The 20846-nt window shown below is 35.3% G+C and overlaps 1 protein-coding gene across 4 annotated transcripts in view; it reads right to left on the reverse strand.

Moving 5' to 3' along the window:
- SBF2 (SET binding factor 2) overlaps positions 1 to 20846 on the reverse strand; it is a 459215-nt gene that overhangs the window by 233600 nt on the left and 204769 nt on the right. For all 4 annotated transcript variants that reach the window (XM_065882548.1, XM_065882549.1, XM_065882546.1 and 1 more), the window contains 3 exons: positions 20532 to 20669; positions 2081 to 2203; positions 693 to 803 (listed from right to left, as the gene is read on the reverse strand). In XM_065882548.1, coding sequence (XP_065738620.1) covers positions 693 to 803; positions 2081 to 2203; positions 20532 to 20669 — 372 coding nt within the window. The remainder of the gene's footprint in view (positions 1 to 692; positions 804 to 2080; positions 2204 to 20531; positions 20670 to 20846) is intronic.

Raw genomic sequence — 20846 nt, forward strand, 5'->3', positions numbered from 1 at the left:
AAATCCTTGGGAAATTTTAAGGTATAGATTATATTTTCCAAAGAAGATCTGTGGTTTTGGACAATGGTTAACATTATCATTACTAAAGGTAGCAAACTGAAATGAGAAAAATAAGCCCTCCTCTTTTGAAGCTTAAATGCAAGCTATTCTATTAAAGATTACACACAACATACAAAATGGTTTTAGGACCACATATAATTGCTTTTAACCAGGGAAATGAAGAAATGAATGAATCTATCCAGAAGTAGTTATAATGTTACAAAGAATTATATTAAAAGTTTTCTTAATGTTACCTCCTAATTTTTATCCCTGAAAAAATTTTTAAGTTAATAAAATGAGGCGTAATCATAGAGAGGAATAATAAGAAAGGTACAAAGAACACATCTGAAGTTCAACTTAAAAAAGTGTATTTCCAAGAAAGCGTAAGGTGGAGTTCAAGTTACACAGAATATGACTTCTAACTATGCTATGTGAAAGGTGAACCCTGTGTTAAAATTAACCCTATGACCTAAGAATGGAATCTTGAGTCTCTAGAAGGCAGACCATAGGGACAATGCTTAATTAAACTAAGATCCTCTTTAAAATGAAAATATTTAAAGAATTCTTTCTTTCCTTTTCTTCATAAATTAAATTTACTGGAGGAGAGGAGAAGAGAAGCAGGCCCTCTTCATCTCCCTTTTTATTCTATTTACCTGAGACCCTCCAGCCGCTGGGACAAGACACGCACACAGGTTTGCAATGAGACTTTCCAAGGAGACATTCAGAGTGTCCACGTATACAGTATAGATCAAACCCAGGCAAGCCTGAAAAGAAAAGATGCATGTAGTTATTTCATGGAAAAAGCAAGCACTAAAAATAAATTGTTGTGACATCTGCTTCCAGGAAAATTTCTCTTTGAACCTAGTAGATTCTACAGTGACCATGGAATAAATTTTAAGCAGCAAATGTTATTAAGTTTATTAAATTTTCCTCTATAACCAGAAGCTCTAAATGAGCTTTTGAGATGAGTTTATAAAAAGCAGAAATCCATAATTCGTAAAACAGGTGTTTGTGCTTAGATAATCACTCTAGCAAATTTGTGGGGCTTAAAACTGTTTCTGTCTCAACTTATTTTGCAGAACTCCAAATTTCAAGATAAAAACTTAGAAACTTTATCTTGTTTTGTGATTCTTATAAATTCAGAACATTTATTCTACAGAAAAACTTAACTTATGTGAATTATTACAAAGAATAGCAAAATAGAGACAAGATATGATTAACACTTTAAGCTCAGAAGAAGGTAGGTGGTAAAATGGAAGATAAAATGTAATCATATGAATCTCTCAGTTTATCAAAACATAACTAAAAAATTAGCATCTGTTAGGAGTTAGCCACTGTCATGGAAATCTTGACACTAAGAATATATATAATCTCAACAATATGAAAAAGTTTTCCAGAAATTATGTATCAATTTCCCAAATCCTTGAGAAATTTTAAGGTATAGTTTATACCTTCCAAAGAAGATCTGTGACTCTGGACAATGGTCAACATTACTATTATTAAAGACTGCAACTGAAATAAGAAAAATAAGCCCTCTTCTTGCAAAGCTTAAATGTATTTATAACTAAAGTAAATTTTTTCCACATTTGCAAATTCTAACTATCTAAAAAAATAAAATATCTGGAAGTAAACAATATTTTAAAGCTATATGGATAGCAGTATGATCACAACTATTTGAAATCACAAATACTTATCCTATTTCCTTGAACCTGGACTCCTAAAAAGAAGATCAACAAAAATACACTAAGTTGTTATATTACTAATGCATTTTAAATTTGATACAGGTAATCAAATGATTTCTTTAGGATTCATAAATTTTGGAGTCAGTAAAGATGGGACCTATTTTAAAACAAACACTACATCCTTAGAAGTTTAAATAGTCATATTAACTTACTCAGGTACTTATTTTAACCAACATGAAATACATTTCTTCTGTTCACAGTAATTTTATTGATGAATTCCTAATCAATTTCATGATATTTTAGATACAAAGAATTTATACAATAATACAAATCAATAATGACAACTATGAGTTCTTTACCCTAAAAATTTCTGGATAATCTAATCTGGATACCAACACCAGGCTTTTGGGAGCAAACACTTCTGCAGGCTGAATTAAACCAGGCACTTCCACTTCACCTTCAATCTCATCTTTCTTTGTTCCCTAAAGAAAGAGACACTGTAATCAACAGATGAACAATTTCCTAGGTTTATAACTCACAAAATATAGACATATCACACACTTTCATGTAATTTACAAAATCCAAAATTAATTACAAAATGTAATTTACAAAACTCAAACTAAAAATAAACATACTTTGAGAGGAATCTGAGAAGCAAGTAGGCAAAGAAATTATGAAACAGGGCATACTTATTTCATTTTTGAAAACTCCTTAAGCTCCAGATATATACCACAATTTTATTTGAGCATTTGGTTTCTGTGTGAGGTACCAGTAATCAAAGGTAAATAAGACACATTCATTAGTGACCCATACAAATACAAATGACACTCACTTAATGGAAATTCAGTTTTCAAGGAAAGAAAAAATCTGTTTTAGAAGTAAGGCACTACTTTTCATTTTTGCTTTTTGGACTTCTCCCAATCTTTCAAACAAAAGCGATAATCATTTAGGATTATGTTGCAGAATACTCACTGCTCTTAAAAGTAAAGCCCAATCAGCTCTAAATTCTTTTTGCTCAGAAGCAACAATGTTGATTTTTTGAAAACAGAGGATATTTTTATACACAAAACTGAGTTTCAGAATGTACCTAGTGCCACTGAACTGTACACTCAAAAATGGTTGAAATGGTAAAGCTTATGTTATGCATATTTTAGCACAATAAAAATATCTAGAATTTTTTTAAAACCCTAAATGTTCAGTGATTAAATACTAGTTAATAAAATAAACTTTGAAAGATATTATTCTCATTAGTCAACAAATATTTCCTGTGCACCTATTGTTCCATAATACTATATGACGCACTATAAAAGTTCCAAGTGAAAAGAAAAAAAAAACAAGGTAGTATTCAGATTTATTTCTATATAATATTCTAAGATGCTAGGACATTTTCCCTAACTAGAATCCTCTTCTCTTTCTTTTCCATTAATCAAAGGTCCAGCTTAGGAATTATCTTCCTTCCTGAAGCCTTTCCTTTACTGATTTTTCTCCTACTATTAATTCTTAGCACAGTTCATCAACATATCACACATTTGCTCATACTTATCTCTCCTGCCAAACCTCTCTCCCAAATGCCACAAAATGCCATATCCAACTGCCTGCTTGACCTCTCCACTTAGATGACTAATAGGTATCTCAAACATGTCCAAAATACAGCTCCAATCTTTCTTCCCAAACTCTACTCCTCCTGCAGTATTCCCTATCTCAGTTAATGGAAATTCTATCCTCCCATTTAGAAAATCAAAAATCCTGATTCCCCTCTCTTTCATAACCCGTATCCAAACTGTCAGCAGTTCTGATTTCTCACCACCTCCACTGCTACCACAGTACTGTGAGTCACTATCATCACTTGTCTGGGTTATTTTAACAGCTTCCTTTAGTCTCCTCTGTTCCTCTTTAGCCCCACTTTGCTTCCTTGCTGCTCCTCAAACATGCTGGGCATGCTCCCACATAAGGGTCTCAAGAACTTTGTTATTCCTTTGCCTGGAACAGATACAATAAATAATTCCCTCATCTCCCTTGGGTCTTCATTCAAGTAAACTTCTGCTCTGTTTAAGCCTTTGTTGGCACCCTACTTGAAACTGCAATACCCTAACACTCCCTATATCCCCTTCCTTAATAAAAATAAAATATATTTTATTTTTCTCCATGGCATGACAACATATTATCTATTTCACTTATCTTTGTTTTCTGGTTTATCTCCTCCACTAGAATGTGCTCCACAAAGACCAGGATTTCTGTTTTGTTCACTGGTAATTTCCCGGTTACTAAACCAAGAGCTGGCCACATAGTTTCATACTTACTTAGTATTTGTTCACTGCATTCATGCAGGAATGAATTTTCTTAGAATAGTTTTCTGGGTATTTTACCAAGGGAAGCTTTTTCCCCCTACTTGTGGAGGCCAAGAACTGTATTTCTGTCTCCTTTGGAGCCCGTATAGTTTCTATACAGTGAAATATAACCAAGTATTAGATGTCTATGGAATGCACATTTCCAAAGGGAAATATCTGTTTACTTTTTATTATGTGTGATAAGATCCATATGCTCTTGAAAGATTTTCATTTGTTACAAAGCAAAAGCTAAAATTAGGTTGGGTGGTTCCTGGAATTCTTAGAAATAATAAAAATGTGATGAATATGAATTTACCAAAGATTTCCACACTTAATGAATCATATTCTTTACGGATTACTAACAAATTTTGTCCTTTCAGGACAAAAGAATGACTGAAATTCCTGAAAGAGATAAAGCTATCCACAATTTTATGAGATTGTGATACATGCCCTAGAGTACCGTGAGAAGTCAGCTTGAGTAAGTGCATAACCATTTCATATAAATGACCATTAACCTGCATTAACCTAAACATAAAATAGAATGCATTGGTCATTTCTTAAAGCTATCCTTTTATTAAATATTCACTAACTGGAATAATTATTAACAAGAAAGAAAAAAGGTCCGATATAATGTTAATCAATATTAAATAAAAATAATTCCATTTTTCTTTTTTTTTTAATTAAAAAAATTTTTTTTTCTTTTTTTCTTTATTTTATTTTTGGCTGCTTCGGGTCTTCATTGCTGAGTGAGGGCTTTCTCTAGTTGCCGCAAGCAGGGGCTACTCTTCATTGCAGTGTGCAGGCTTCTTATTGCGGTGGCTTCCCTTGTTGCAGAGCACGGGGTCTAGGTGCGCAGGCTTCAGTAGTTGTGGCAGGTGGGCTCAGTAGTGGCTCACAGGCTCTAGAATGCAGGATCAGTAGTTGCGGCACACGGGCTTAGTTGCTCCGTGGCATGTGGGATCTTCCCAGACCAGGGCTTCAACCTGTGTCCCCTGCACTGGCAGGCGGGTTCTTATTGCACCACCAGGGAAGCCCAATTCCATTTTTCTTTACATCTCTTTTTAACTTTTTATTTTATATTGGAGTATAGCTAATTAACAATGGTGTGATAGCTTCAGGTGCACAGCAAAGGGACTCAGCCATAGTCTTTACATCACTTTTTATTATAGATTTTGACCTTTACTTTGTAAATGTGCTATAAATCATAAGATGCTGTTATTCTTAATTCCAATAGCTCTCCTGTAAGAATACAATGTCCCAAGTTTAGAGAAAGTTCATATTCCTTTTTTTCAAACCAAAATGTACTGCTGTGATTTAAAAAACTAAAAATTCTTGTTTATAATAAGGCTTATTCCAGGAGATAGTAATGACGTAGTTTTGGTTAAATTTTTCTATAAGTAATATATCATGTAAGGGAATAGTGCCTCTTCTTTATAGCTGCTAGAATACCTTTTATGTAATAACTATGTAGTGATACTAACTTTGTTTTGCATTTTACAATGACAGATTTTCACATGTCGAAAAGATGTGAGAAACTTAACAATAAGCAGGAAATCAAAAACACAGGACACAAATGTAACAGATATTGTAATAATGATTGGAAATTTAACATTTTATAGTATAAAACATTTTCACGTATATTATCTCATTGAACAATATTTACAAGCCTTCTTCTAAGCTAAGATTATTCCTTGGTTTTAGTAGGTCCCATTAAAGATACAAATTTACCTTAAATACTGTTTACTGAACTGCCTCACACCGACTTGTAATGTGACCTTATCTCTTATACGTTATCATAAGCACATGCCACAACTTGCCCATTTATTGATATTTTTTCTACCTATTGTTACTAAGGACCACATCTGCTAGTGGGATTCCCAGCTTCTATGTAGTTTACATTCGATGTAGCTCTCATAGTCTTCATGCTTCAATAATATGGGATATATTAGTACCCACCATAGCAATCTTTCCTTAAAGTACTATTGCCTTTTAAATATATCCTAAGATCAAAATGCTAAAAATTATTAGAATACTGACTTTACGGAATGACTCCATATAGCAGATAGGCACAATCTTTAAGAAGCTTGTCCTATCACTCAGGTCAAATACTTCAGTCTCATCTCTGTTGTACTCCTGATGCTTGATTCCTGTCTATTCTATCTTGAAAAGACTAGTTGCACCCAATATCATCTGTGCTAAGTTCATTTTCAACAGCACTGTTTCATACTAACTCTCCCTACAAAATTTTGTTAAACACTCATTTTAAAAGGAGGATGAAAGGAATTATGCAAGTAAAAAACTTCCAGTTCTGCATTTCCTTTTTGAAAAGTAAGTAATTTATTACAGTGTACCATTATATAGAGTTGCCTCAGTTAAGCAATTTAAGGACTTTAAGATTTTCCAAAATTGGAAATAAGTTTTAAGTAGTTGCAAAATTCTGTAAGGTCTACAGTTCCCCCAGCAAACTTCTTCATTTCTTGCCAAATAATCCCTTAATCATGTTGACACATCTATATGACAAAACCTAGTTTATCCTTGCATTGGTCTGGAAAATAACGACTACATGAAACATACAAATTTTAGGATAACAAGGCTTCAGACAAATCAGGCCACTAGTCTTCAGTTCAGAATCCAGTTTACCTCTAGCAAAGAGAATATCCTGATATTTCCCCCTTCAGCAGCTCCTGTGTGCTACAGTATTCCAAAGGTAGGACAAATTCATTTGCAGGGTTACTATACATTCACCCAGAAAGCTCCGTAATTTTAAGTGGTGCATAGTCTGTAATTTTTTAAAAAAAGTATACTCATAAGGCAGCATTTTCCAAAGTGTTTTCTGCTGGAAGCTAACAGATACTGCTTAGCCAAAAAGATCTAATCAAAACATTTTGGAAACAGTAAGTTAAAGCCAAGTTAAAAAGGTTTCTTTACTGCAGGATTTTTCAGACTTTGATATGCAAATATTATTTCTACAATGCCAAGCAAAGGAGATATAATATAAATTATTTCTCCAACTTACTGGACCACTGAAACCCGCTTTATTACAGACCATCAAGAGGACCTAGTGCCCTATGGAACACATGGTGAGAAAGGCTGTCACAAGCTATTTTGGGACAGAAAATGTACAAAACTGAAATATGTATATATTCCTGTGTTCTATATCCTTAGGAGGCTAGGTTAATACAATGTTTATTTCATAAATATATTATTATACTTAACATCTGTTTAATTCTCACATTTCATAAAGTAAAATAAGATTTGAAAAGATTAGAAAATGGACAAGACTGCTGGGAGCTAGGGTGCTTTACAGCTGCCCTAAGAAAACATTCAGCATGCCTGTGGCCCATTTGCACCAGATGAGTTAGGAACTTCTACTTTGGACCAGTGGTTCTCACACTTCACTGTGCAACAAAATCACGGAGGGCTTGCTAAAATAGATTTTTCGGTCTCACCCGTAAAATTTCTGATTCAGTTCTGAGAATTTACATTTCTAAGAAATTCCCCAGTGATACTGCTGATCCAGGGACCGCACTTTAAGAACCACAGTTCTAGGCTAATTAATATGAGAATATAAAAGAAAACAATAACTGTAACATATATTCTACATGCCAGACACTGTACTAAGCATCATACCAGTGTTCATAATTCATTTATGCAATCAAGAACTTATTAAATACTATTTTCTAGTAAAGGAAACCAGGACTCCCTGGAGAAATGACGTTCTATATTTGGGCCAGAAAAATGTACAAAATAAGACTATTCATCTTAGTCAAAAAGTAAAGAATCTGTCAAAGACAGATCAAAATAAATAAAAATCGCAGCTGAATGAAACTCAACAAATACACAAAAATCCATGAGTTCACATGATAATTTTTTAATTGGTCACTACTGAAGATTGCTAGGGTACCAATCTACTATTTTGAAAATTTTTAAAAATAAGGGGAAACAACTGTCTTCTCTATCAAACTGTGGTCAATGAAAGTTCTTTTTAATAGTTGAATTTCAGTCAATAAATGCAGCAGGAATAATAGTATGAGGAAATTATCTTTTGCAATTCCTACTGAAATAATGTATTTAGGCAATGATCATCAATAGATCCCAAACTATTAAGTCAAAGGCTGGCACTACCCCAAACCCACAAATCAATCATAAATTACTAAAAGTAGGACAACCAGAAAATAAGTTCATCTTGATGTAACACAATAGGAAGTACAGTACAATTTTTGCTTTAAAAATTGAACGTGAATCCAATTAAGCCTCTAGATCTAAATATTACTTTATGGAAACTATAGAGAGTAGAGGTACAAGTTAAAAAATAACATGGAGAATTAATCAGCCAAATCCAGAATACAGAGCATTCCACAGGACAAATGACCCAGTTCTTCTACCACCCCCAGAAGAGGGACTGTTACAGACAGAAAGAAGTTAAGAAATATCAACCAAATACAATGTGTGGAACTTGTTTGAATAAACCAAGACATTTTTGAGACAATTTTTTTAATTTAAAAATATGTAAGTTGGATATCAGATAATATTAAGGGGTTATTCAAAATTGTAATTAATTTTGTTAAAAATTATAATGGCAGATTGGTAATCTAAAGAAGATTTTACCAGTTAGAGATACATACTAAAATATTTGCAGGTGAAATATGGTATCTGGGGTTTGCTTTTAAATGTCTCTCCCTAAAAAAAAAAAAAAAAAATCAAGGATTTAGATTTTAAAAGATTGACAAAATGCTGGTAATTTTTAAAGCTGGGTCAAGTGTAATCGGATTTATTATACTACTCACTTAAATTTTCTATTTGCTTCAGAATTTCCATAATAAAAAAATGAAAATAAAACCTTCATTGTGCACCTACTATATGTCAATGTTATTCCGAAGTACATTCATTCATTTCACCCCTTTTCTTTGATCACATTTCGTTTGCTAACATACCAAAATGTCTTTAGTCTGAACTGCATCATTATTGGCTCATAAACACGTTTACAAACACATTAAAAGACTCCAAAGTGATACAACTAAATAAAAAATTTAGACAGGTCTATCATTTTTTAAGGTAAGTCATATAAAGCAACGTCACATCTATCATATTTTACTGATTACTTAAAAAATTTTATAATCACATTGCCTAGTTGGGTAATTCCGGGAATATGTTATCAAAAGTTTAATGCTTGTGATTTTTGACAGTGTTACTGTATCTTAGAGAGATAAGAGCCAACATTTTTAAAGTTGCACAATTATACTTTGGATAGTTTGTATCCCTAAGTTCCTCTTCTTTAGGCTTCCAAATAATGTGCCATAGTATATTTGGTATGAAGTAATTCACACCAAATGAGAATTAAAAGATCTATTTTTGAATTGATGATATCCAAAAATAAGAGAAAAACACATTTTTAAAAAATATTTTTAGGGCTTCCCTGGTGGCGCAGTGGTTGAGAGTCCACCTGCCGATGCAGGGGACACGGGTTCGTGCCCCGGTCCGGGAGGATCCCACATGCCGCGGAGCGGCTGAGCCTGTGAGCCATGGCCGCTGAGCCTGCGCTCCACAATGGGAGAGGCCACAACAGTGAGAGGCCCGCGTACCGCAAAAAAAAAAAAAAAAAAAAAAATTAATTAATTTATGTCTGTGTTGGGTCTTCATTTCTGTGTGAGGGTTTTCTCTTCGTTGTGGCAAGCGGGGGCCACTCTTCATCACGGCACGCGGGCCTCTCACTATCGCGGCCTCTCTTGTTGCGGAGCACAGGCTCCAGACGCGCAGGCTCAGTAGCTGTGGCTCACGGGCCCAGTTGCTCCGCGGCGTGGAAAAACACATTTTTTTAAAAGTACATAACTAACTGTTCACATCGAAAATGGGAACAACATTAATGATGACCTAGAAAGGAACATCATCTGGGCTTTAATATTATCTTTTTCAAATATTACCTCATTATTTTTACCAATTTTGGGACCAATTCCAAAAGATATTATCTCTCTGTTCTTCATACAGAAAAGCTGTTACATAATTCTGGCTAGCATCTACTACCTAAGTGAACTTATATAGGAGCCAGAACTCTTAAAACTTATTTACATTTTCAGAATCTTAAAAAACTCATATGAGGCAGACTCTAACTTTCTGTAAGGTGATTGTAAATACTAAATAAATGACAATGTTTTGGTCCAGTTAAAATGGCAAATAGGAAAGTATCTGAGCTAAAAAGAAAAATAATTTTGAAACATTGATTCCAAATATACAAGAACCCTAATCTTGTTTTTTGTTTTTGTTTTGTTTTGTTTTGTTGCGGTACGCGGGCTTCTCACTGTTGTGGCATCTCCCGTTGTGGAGCATAGGCTCCAGACGCGCAGGCTCAGCGGCCATGGCTCACGGGCCTAGCCACTCCGCGGCATGTGGGATCTTCCTGGACCGGGGCACAAACCCGTGTCCCCTGCATTGGCAGGCAGACTCTCAACCACCGCACCACCAGGGAAGCCCCTAATCTTGGTTTTTAATATTATTCCATACTCAAATGAGCCAGGGCTCCTTGGAGAATTGGCTGATTTCAAGGCTGAGGAAGGGAAGGAAAAAGATGATCCTGGATCAGCTTGTTATGCAAGAAAGTTTAAAAATGCTAAAAAAAACCCTGATGGGGCTTGTCAAGAGAACACAGGAACCACTCTGAAGGGTTGCCCACTGGTCAAATCTTGGACAATCTGTGCATTAAAACAGTAAAAACCATTAATTATATACTACTGAAGAAAAAAGAAACTGGAATACATGAATCTATAACTCACATAGATAGACAAGACAGAAAACGTAAAATGTCAACTGCTGACTGGTAAAGGTACAGGTAGAGAGTGTGCATAGTTGGAAAATAATCATTTTGCAACCATCATAATAAAAATTGGCACAGGCAAGAATCATCACTAAATGCTGAATCTGGCAGGGGGGATAATTAATGAGTAGTAGAATATTTGCATAGTCTTAAAGTATCTTATCAGTCACGGCTTATTAGTTGCAAGCAAAGAAAAAAAATAGCAACTATACAATGGAGATATCTGACAATCACCAGACTAGGTACTCAAAAAGAACAGCATCAGTAAGGCAGGTGGGTAGCAGACAGACATTGTGTACTTCCAGATGTGTGCCCTTAGTAGGACATACACTTAGTATTCCAAATGTTGGTAGTAATCCAATTACTGATGTATAACCTGAACCTAAAGTGAGAGACATCAGAAAAACAAAAAATATTAAGCATTCTATTTAAAAGGGGCATTGGGACCTGCATTATTTGAAAATGTCAAAGGCTGAGCAACTATTCCAGATGAAGACAGACAAAAGATAATTAAATGCAATACAGAATTTTAAATTACATCCTGTACTGGAAGACCAAAAGGGGGGGCGGAGCATAAGGAGCATTAGGTCAAATGACAAAATTGAATGGATGGTAGATGAGATAAAGGTATAATATTGATATCGATTTTCTGATATTGATAACCATACTATGTTTACATAAGAAAATACTTATTCCTATGAAACATACACTGAAGACTTTAGGGCAAAGGGAAATGATGCACACAAATTTGTCTCAAATAGTTCTGAAAAAACTTTCTGTGTGTATGTGTGTGTGTGTGTGTGTGTGTGTGTGTGTAAGGAGAAAGAGGGAGTAAGGGAAGGAGGGGTTCTATTAAAGAGAATTAATATCTATGATAATAAAGAAATGGGACAAAATATTTTAAATGGGCAAACATAGGTAAAGGGTATATAGATGTTTGCAATATTCTTGTAACTTTTCTGTAAGTTTGAAATTATTTCCAAATGAAAAGTTTGAAAAATATCCAAGAATTCCGAGAACCGCTCCAAAAATGCCTTCTATAATGTCATCCTGTATTGATTTCTGTAAGTTTAATTGGGCTTCCTAGAATCTCTTTACACCTGCTAAACTGTCTTTTTTTAATCAGGTTTATAGAGGTATAATTGACAACATTTTAAGATATTTAGAGTGGTGATATGACATATGGATACACTGTTAAAGGTATCCTCCATCCAGTTATTTAATACATCCATCACCTTAGATACTTTGTGTGTGTGTGGGGGGGAGATGAAAACATTTAAGATCTACGCTCTTAGTAAATTTCAATCATACAATACAGTGCTATCAACTGTAGTCATCATGTTTTACTAGAGATCCTCAGACCTTATTAATCTTATGGCTGAAAGTCTGTATTCTTTTACCAACCTCTCCCTATTTCTTGAAAGCTTCAGCCCCTGGTGACCACCATTCCACTCTCTATTTCTCTTGAGTTTAACTTTTTTTTGTTGTTAAGATTCTACATATAAATGATACCACACAGTATTTGTCACCCTCTGACTTATTTCACTTAGCATAACCATCCATGTTGTTATAAACAGTAGGATTTCCTTCTTTCTTATGACTGAATGTTCCATTGTGTGTATGTATGTATGAAATATATATCTGTTGTGCATATGTATTATGCATGTATATAAAACATCTTTATCCATTCAACTGTTGATGGACACTTAGCTTGTTGCCATATCTTGGCTATTGTCAATAATGCTGCAATGAACATGGGAGTGCAAATAACTCTTCGATACCGTTTTCATTTCCTTTGGATACATACCCAGAAGTGGGATTACTGGATCATAACGCAGTTCTATTTTTAATTTTTTTAAGAACCTCCATACCATTTTCCATAGTGGTTGCACCAATTCACATTTCCACCAACAGTTCACAAGGGTTCCCTTCTACCTACAGCCTTGACTACACTTGTTACCTCTTATCTTTTTGAAAACTGCCATTCTAACAGGTATGAGGTGATATCTCATTACGGTGCTGATTTCCATTTCCCTGATGATTAGTGATGTTGAGCACCTTTTCATGTACCTGTTGTATGACTTTTTTGGGGAAATGTCTATTCAAGTCCTTTCTCATTTAAAAATTGGATTGTTTGGTTTTTTGCTATTGAGTTGCATGAGTTCTTTATATATTTTGGATATTAACCTCTTAACAGATATGTGGTTTGCAAATATTTTCTCCCATTCAGCAGGTTGCTTTTTGATTTTGTTGATAGTTTCCTTTGCTGTGCAGAAGGCTTTTAGTTTCATGCAGTCCCACTTATTTTTGCCAAAAGTCATTGGCAAGACCTTTGTTAAGGAGCTCACCCCTTAAGTTTTCTTTTAGAACTTACTCAGTTTCAGGCCTTACATTCAAATCTTTAATCCATTTTGAATTTATTGTTGTGTATGGTATAAGATAGGGATCCTGGTTTTTTGTTTGTTTTTGCATATAGCTGTCCAATTTTCCAAACACCATTTATCAAATTGACTATCTTTTTGCCACTGTATATCCTTGGCTCCTCTGTTGCAAATTAATTGACTATATACACATGGGTTTATTTCTGGGCTCTGTATTCTGTTTTATTGATCTACATGTCTGTTGTTATGCCAATACCATATGGTTTGATTAATAAAATTTTGTAATACACTTTGATATTAGGAAGTGTGACTCCACCTTTAACCTTCTTTCTCAAGAATACTTTGGCTATTCAGAGTATTTTGTGGTTCCATATGAATTTTAGGATTCTTTATTTCTGTGAAATATGCCATTGAACTTTCGATAGGGACTGTACCATATCTGTAAATTTCTTAGAGCTGTATGGACATTTCAACATTATTATGTCTTCCAATCCATTAGCATGGGGTATCTTTCCATTTATATGTGTCTTCTTCAATTTATTTCATTAATGTCATACAGTTTTCAGGATACAGATCTTTTACCTCCTTGGTAAAGTTATACCCAGGTATTTATTCTTTTTCATGCAATTATAAATAGGACTATATTCTTAATTTCTCTTCCTGATGATTTGTTGTTAGTGTATAGGAACTCAATTGATTTTTATCAATTTTGTATCCTGCGACTTTACAGAATTCCTTTGTTAGTGCTAACAGTTTTTTTGTAGTCTTTAGGATTTTTTATATGTAATATCATGTCATCAACAAATAGAGACAGTTTTATTTCTTCCTTTCTGATTTGAATGGCTTATATTTCTTTTTCTTGACAAATTCTTTTAGCTAGGACATCCAATACTATGTTGAATAACAGTAGCAAGAGTGGGCATTCTTGACTAGTACTGGATATTAGAGGAAAAACTTTCAGCTTTTCACTGAGTATGATGTTAGCTGTGGACTTGTCATAAAGGGCTTTTATGATGCTTAAGTATGTTCACTCTATACGCAGTTTGTTGAGAGTTTTATCATGAATGGATGTTGAATTTTGACAGATTTCTTTGCATCAATTAAGAAGATCATACGAATTTCATCCTTTTATTTTGTCAATGTGGTGGATCACATTCATTGATCTGCATATGTTGAACCCTGCATCCAGGAATAAACCCCACTTGATCATGGTGTATGATCCTTTTAATGTATTGCTGAATTTGGTTTGCCTTTATTTATTTATTTATTATTTTGCCTTTATTTTGTTGAGAATTTTTGCATCTATGTTCATCAGGGCCTGTAGTTTCCTTTTCTTGTAGTGCCCATGTCTGTCTTTGGTATCAGTGTAATGCTGGCCTTGTAAAATGAGTTTGAAGGTGTTTCCTCCTCTTCTCTTTTTTTTGGTGGGTGAAGAATTTGAGAAGGATTGTTATTAATTCTTCTTTAAATGTGTAGCAGAGTTGACAAGTAAAGTCATCTGGTCCTCGATTTTTCCTTGGTAGGATGTTTTTGATTACCAATTTAATATCTTTACTACTATTGGTCTGTTCATATTTTATATTTCTTCATAATTCAGACTTGGTAGGTTGTATGTTAGTAGGAATTTATTCATTTCCTCTAGGTTGTCCAATTTGTTGGTGTGTGTTTTTTCATAGTAGTCTTATGAGTCTTTGTATTTTTGTGGTATCAAATCTAACATTTCCTCTTTCATGTCTAATTTTATTTGAGTCCTTTCCCTTTTTATCCTGCTGAGTATAGCTAAAAGTTTGTCAATTTACCTTTTCAAAAAAAAAAACAACTCTTTGTTTCACTGGTTTTTTTTCTATTGTCTTTTTATTCTGTTTCATTTATTTCCACTCTGATATTTGTTACTTCCTTCATTCTATTAATTTTGGGCTTAGTTTGTTCTTCTTCTTCTAGCTCCTTCAGGTATAAACTCAAGTTGCTTATTTGAGATTTTACTCTTTTCTTAATGTAGGTGTTAACTGCTATAAATTTCACCCTTATATCTGCTTTTGCTTTTGCTTTAGCCAATAAATTCTGGTATGCTGTATTTGCATTTTCATTTGTCTTAAGGTATTTTATTCCTTTTAGTTTATTCTTTGACCCATTCAATAGAATGTTGTTTAACCTCCACATATTTGTAAATTTTCCAGTTCTCTTCTTGTAATTATTTCTAGTACTATACTTTTGTGGCTGGAAAAGCAGCTTGATATGATTTCAATCTTCTTAAATTTATTGACTTGTTTTGTGGCCTAACACATTACCTATCCTGGAGAATGTCCCACATGTGCTTGAGAAGTATGTTTATTCAGCTGCTGTTGTATGGAAGATTCTATATATACGTCTGTTAGGTCCACCTGGTCTCACATACTGTTTAAATCCAGTTTTCTGTATTGATTTTCTGTCCGGACGATCTATCCATTGTTAAATGTGGAGTCCTTAAGTCTTCTACTATTATTGTATTGCTATCAATTTTTACCTTCAGATTTGCTTTATATGTTTAGGTGCTCTGATAATAGATGCATAAATATTTACAAGTGTTATACTCTCTTGATGAGTTGACTACTTTATCATTATACAATGACTTTCCTTGTCTCTTATTACAGTTTTTAGTTTAAAGTCATTTTGTCTTATATTAAGTATAGCTACCCTAGCTTTCTTTTGATTTCCATTTGCATGAAGTATCTTTTTCTACCCTTCATTTTCAGTCAATGTGTGTCCTTAAAGCTGAAGTGAGTTTTGTTATAGGTCTTTTTGTTTTTTTTTAATCTATTCAGACACTCTACATCTTTGGATTGGAAAATTTAGTCCTTTTACATTTAAATTAATTATTGATCAGTATGTATTTACTACTGTCAATTTGTTGTTTCCTTGCTGTTTCAAAATTCTTTATTTTAGTATATATTTACCATTACAAGTGAGATTTATACTTTCATATGTTTTCCTGTTACCAATTAGCACCTTTTCATTTCAGCTTAAAGAAGTCCCTTTAACATTTCCTGTAAGGCCAGTCTAGTGGTGATTAGCTTCTTTAGCTTTTGCTTGTCTGCAAAACTCTTTCTTCTCTTCTTTGATTCTGAAGGACAACTTGCCAGGTGGAATATCCTTAATGGACAGTTTTTTTTCTCTCAGCACTTTGAATAAATCTTGCCACTCTTCTCTGGCCTGCAAAGCTTCTGCTAAAAATTCTGATCATCGTCTTATCAGGGTTCCCTTTTATGAACAAGTTATTTTTCTCTTGCTGTTTTAAGATTCTCTCTTTGTCTTTAACTTTTGACACTTTAATTATAATGTGTCTTGGTGTTGGCCTCTTTGGGATCATCTTATTTGGAACTCTCTGGGCTTCCTGGATCTAAATATCTGTTTCTTTCCCCAGGTTAGGAAAGTTTTCAGCCATTATTTCTTCTTGTAAGTTTTCTGCCCCTTTCTCTTTCTCTTCTCCTCCTGGGACCCCTACCATGCGAATGTTGGTTTGCTTGATGTTATCTCATAAGTCCCTTAAGCTATCTCTATTCTTTTCCATTTTTTTCATTTTTCTGTTTTAATTAGATGATTTCCACTGTCCTGTCCTCATGTAAACTGATCCTCTCTCCTGTGTCATGTAGTGCGCTATTGAACCCCTCTATTGTATTCTTCAGTTCACTTATTATACTCTTCAGCTCTGTGACTTCTATTTGGTACTTTCTTACACTTTCTATTTCTTTGTTGAAATTCTTTGTTCATCCATTCTTCTCCTGAGCTCAGCATCTTTATGACCACGATTTTAAACTCTTTATCAGGTAAATCACTTATCTCCACTTCATTAAGGTCTTTCTCTGAGGTTTTACCTTGTTCTTTCATTTAGAACATATTCCTATTTCTTCATTTTCCTTGACTCTCTGTGTTGGTTTCTATGCATTATTTAAAACATCTACCTCTCCTAGTCCTGAAGGAGTGGCCTCTTGTAGGAGATGAACCTTATTATTCAAACCTGCCCTAGCTCTTGGTTGTCTCTCAAATCTTTATGATGGTCCAAGCAGCCTAGTTTATTCTTAGTGCTCACCATAGTTGAGGGTATACCAATACCTGATAGTGTTCCAAAGGGAAGGATCATAGTCAGCACCTAGATTCAGGTGGACTGGAAGCCAGACCTTCAGGTAGCAGTTTTTAATGTATGCAAATATGTATCTTTCAGTGGAGACTGGGAGATGGGTGTTACTGTCTGCTCCCTCTGTGCTGAGCCTTGGGGGATAGCCAGTTAAGAACTTCGTTTGCTACAGTCCTGTGGGACCTGGGAGCTCAAGTCCTGTTGGCCACAGAGTCAAAGGTTTAAAAGGGTGTGTCCCTTGGGAAGCAGCTGCAAAATCTGGGGCGCCAGACATGTGCACAAGCTCTTTCCAAGAAGAAACCAGTGAGCGGGAGCAGGCTAGAGAGGGAACAGAGATGGCACCTGCCAGATCCCTGGTCCCCAAAGAGAATCAAAATTAGCTCCTAGATGTGTGCTAAGTTAGAAACCTGACCCTCAGGCAGTAGCTTTTAAAGTATGCAAACACGTGGCTTCCCTGGTGGCGCAGTGGTTGAGAGTCCGCCTGCCGATGCAGGGGACACAGGTTCGTGCCCCGATCCGGGAAGATCCCACATGCCGCTGAGCGGCTGGGCCTGTGAGCCATGGCTGCTGAGCCTGCGCGTCCGGAGCCTGTGCTCCGCAACGGGAGAGGCCACAACACTGAGAGGCCCGCGTACCGTAAAAAAAACAAAAAAAAAGTATGCAAACAGGATTTTTCAGGCAAAGACTGAGAGATGGGTGTTTCTCCCTGCTTCCTCCATGCTGAGTCACGGCAAATCCTTGAAAACCCATTAAGAACTCTTTGCTTGTTATAGTCTGGTGGGTCTCATGAATAAAAGCCCCATTGTTTTTCAGAGCTAGGTGTTTCTGGGTCCTTACCTCAAGTGGAAGTCTAAAAAGATGGGGGCTAGATGCTGGGTCCAAACCCTTCGCACCTCAGGGGAGGAGCTGGAAGTTGTAAGTTGCTTCTCAGTCGCACGTCTCTCTGCCAGGGGACATTTATGGTGAGACTGCATCTCAGCCTTTTCTACTCACTTCAGTGTGGGTATGTTCTCGTTTGCCTGCTATATAGGAATTGCTCAGCTAGTTTCTGGATTTCTTTCAGGAGAAATTGCTCCATGTGTAGCTGTGGATTCAGTGTGTCCATAGGCGTGAGTTCAGAAGCTTCCTATGTCACCATCTTGGACTGGAACCCCCTACATTGTCTTAATGTATTACTTTTCTGTGAGTTTATTTGGGCGGTAAGGGGTTGGTAATGATGGAGAGAAGAAAAAGAACCCAAATAATCACAGTTAGTTTCATTAGATAATTCTAGGGAGTTGTAAAGAGGTACCCTCAAGAATATGGAAATAAAAGAAAATACTGCCTTCTCAGCACTGACTTATGTTCAAAAGATCAACAGAGAAATGACAGGTCACCTGAAAAAGATAGCAAGGCTCTCAACAAGAGAACATTCTTATTTAGACTGAATTGACCAAAATGGGAATTGGATTGGCTATTTGTTGGCAACATCCACCCGAACACTAATCAGGACAGAAATGACTAGAATCATAGACATCTAAGTTCCCTGTCTGAATTGACAACATAAGCCCTAATTTCAAAAACAGTTGGCCCCAAACAATGCAGGGTTTAGGGGTGCCGACCCCACTGTGCAGTCGAAAATCCACATATTAACTTTACGGTTGGCCCTCTGCATCCACATATTCAACCAACTATGGATCATGCAGTACTGCAGTATATAGTTACTGAAAAAGATCTGCGTATAAGTGGACCCGTGCAGTTCAAGCCCATGTTGTTCAAGGGTCAACTGTATAAACAATGGGCTGTGTTAATCTGGCAGGTGTTAAATATTTGACATCAAATATTCCTTAGTTTGATTCCACAATAAAAATGCTTCTGATTTTGATATGGCTTCCCACAAAGATCTGACAACAAGGAGAAAATGTGCTGATAATATAGATAATGTATATTTTGTTCTACATAACCTTTTAACTTATCACTGTAAATTTAAAAGCTAGCATGCTGGCTTTAATACATCAGTCTAATGAACTTGGACAATGTGAGTCTGTACCATGAGAGGTGGTTTGTCTCCTCTTGTACTGAAAAATGAAATTTCTGCATCCAGAAAATTCAGATCTTGGCATTTAATTAAAATAACAAAAATAACAAATGCTCCTTTGTGAGGTCATTTCAGAAAGCAAGCCAATCCTTTTCCCTGGTGGTGATACTCATTCATCTGTATGTAGCAGAAAGCACAGCAGATGATAATGCAATTGGCTCACTCAACATCCTGCAAACTGTTTTATAGTTTCCTTCTCATACTATAAGGCCTTGAAAGCAAAACAAACAACAACAACAACAAAGTTTTTCTGATTCCTTTGGGGGGGGGATCTGCATGCAATCTGACACAAGGAAACAACCCATATGACACTTAAAGCAGAAGTCACCAATGTGTGACAGTGGCCACACATGGGAGGATGGATGTTTTTAGTGTGATTATTGTGAAGGCTGTATTGTCTGGTACCCAACATCATAGTAATAAAAGGTTGAAAAAGTATGAACAGCCCCAAGCTAGGCAGTTCCTAGTAAACAGAACTGGTTCCCTGCTCACCCCTTACCCATGAAATTACATAAACTACGCAATACTTTCTCATAAATCCTTTTCTGAATAAATTAGAGACAGTAGATCCAGTTGTTTGAAACTGAGAGAACCCCAGCTAATTCTCTGAAAGACCCAGTATTTTTAATTTCTATAGTTCTAGTCTATTAACGTCAGTCCCATCATTTTGATACTACCACCACTAATAATAATGAGTTAACAGTTACTTCAGCACTTAAAAAATAATATCAAGCATTGTGATAAGTGATTTATAAACATTCTGATTAAATGCTCTATATTCTGTGAAAGACACCTCAGGAGAAAGACTGGAAGGGAAAAACCACAGGTTCATCATGAGAGGATACAAATCTTCTTAATAAACCAATTTGCAGAGATGCTATTCTTAGAAGTATGCAGATTATGAACAATATTTTAAAGAAGAACAATTAAACTTGGACAATAACTTTACCTTCTTGCTCTCTTCTTCAACAATATAGTGCCTCAGTCATTTTAAAGTAGCTCATAGAACTCAAACTTGCTATTCTAACAAAAACAAATATGGCATAATAAAAAGATTCCTAAATGGTGTCTCTTTGGCTGTAATTTGGCTAGAAAAGTTGCTGTACCTGAAGATTGATCTCTGCCTCATAAAAGGTTAGGCATGAGCAGTAATGTCGATCTGAGTCAATATCTGTCAGGACCACCACAAAAAACGTTGGTTGCTTCCTCTCTCTGGACAGCTGCCACCCTCCAGGCTGACAAAACTAAATGAGATAGAAAAAAAAAAAATTGTCACATCTTAAAAGTATAAGGTAAATTTATTAGTTATAAATCCCTGAGCAACGTCTCCCCATTTAAAAAAATTCCAGATGTGATATGTTACTTCAGCCAATATTTTTCAAAAATCACTTGCAGATTCATGATGTAGAATACTTTCACTA

The sequence above is a fragment of the Phocoena phocoena genome, chromosome 8, assembly GCF_963924675.1.
Source record: "Phocoena phocoena chromosome 8, mPhoPho1.1, whole genome shotgun sequence".
Taxonomy (NCBI): Eukaryota; Metazoa; Chordata; class Mammalia; order Artiodactyla; family Phocoenidae; genus Phocoena; species Phocoena phocoena.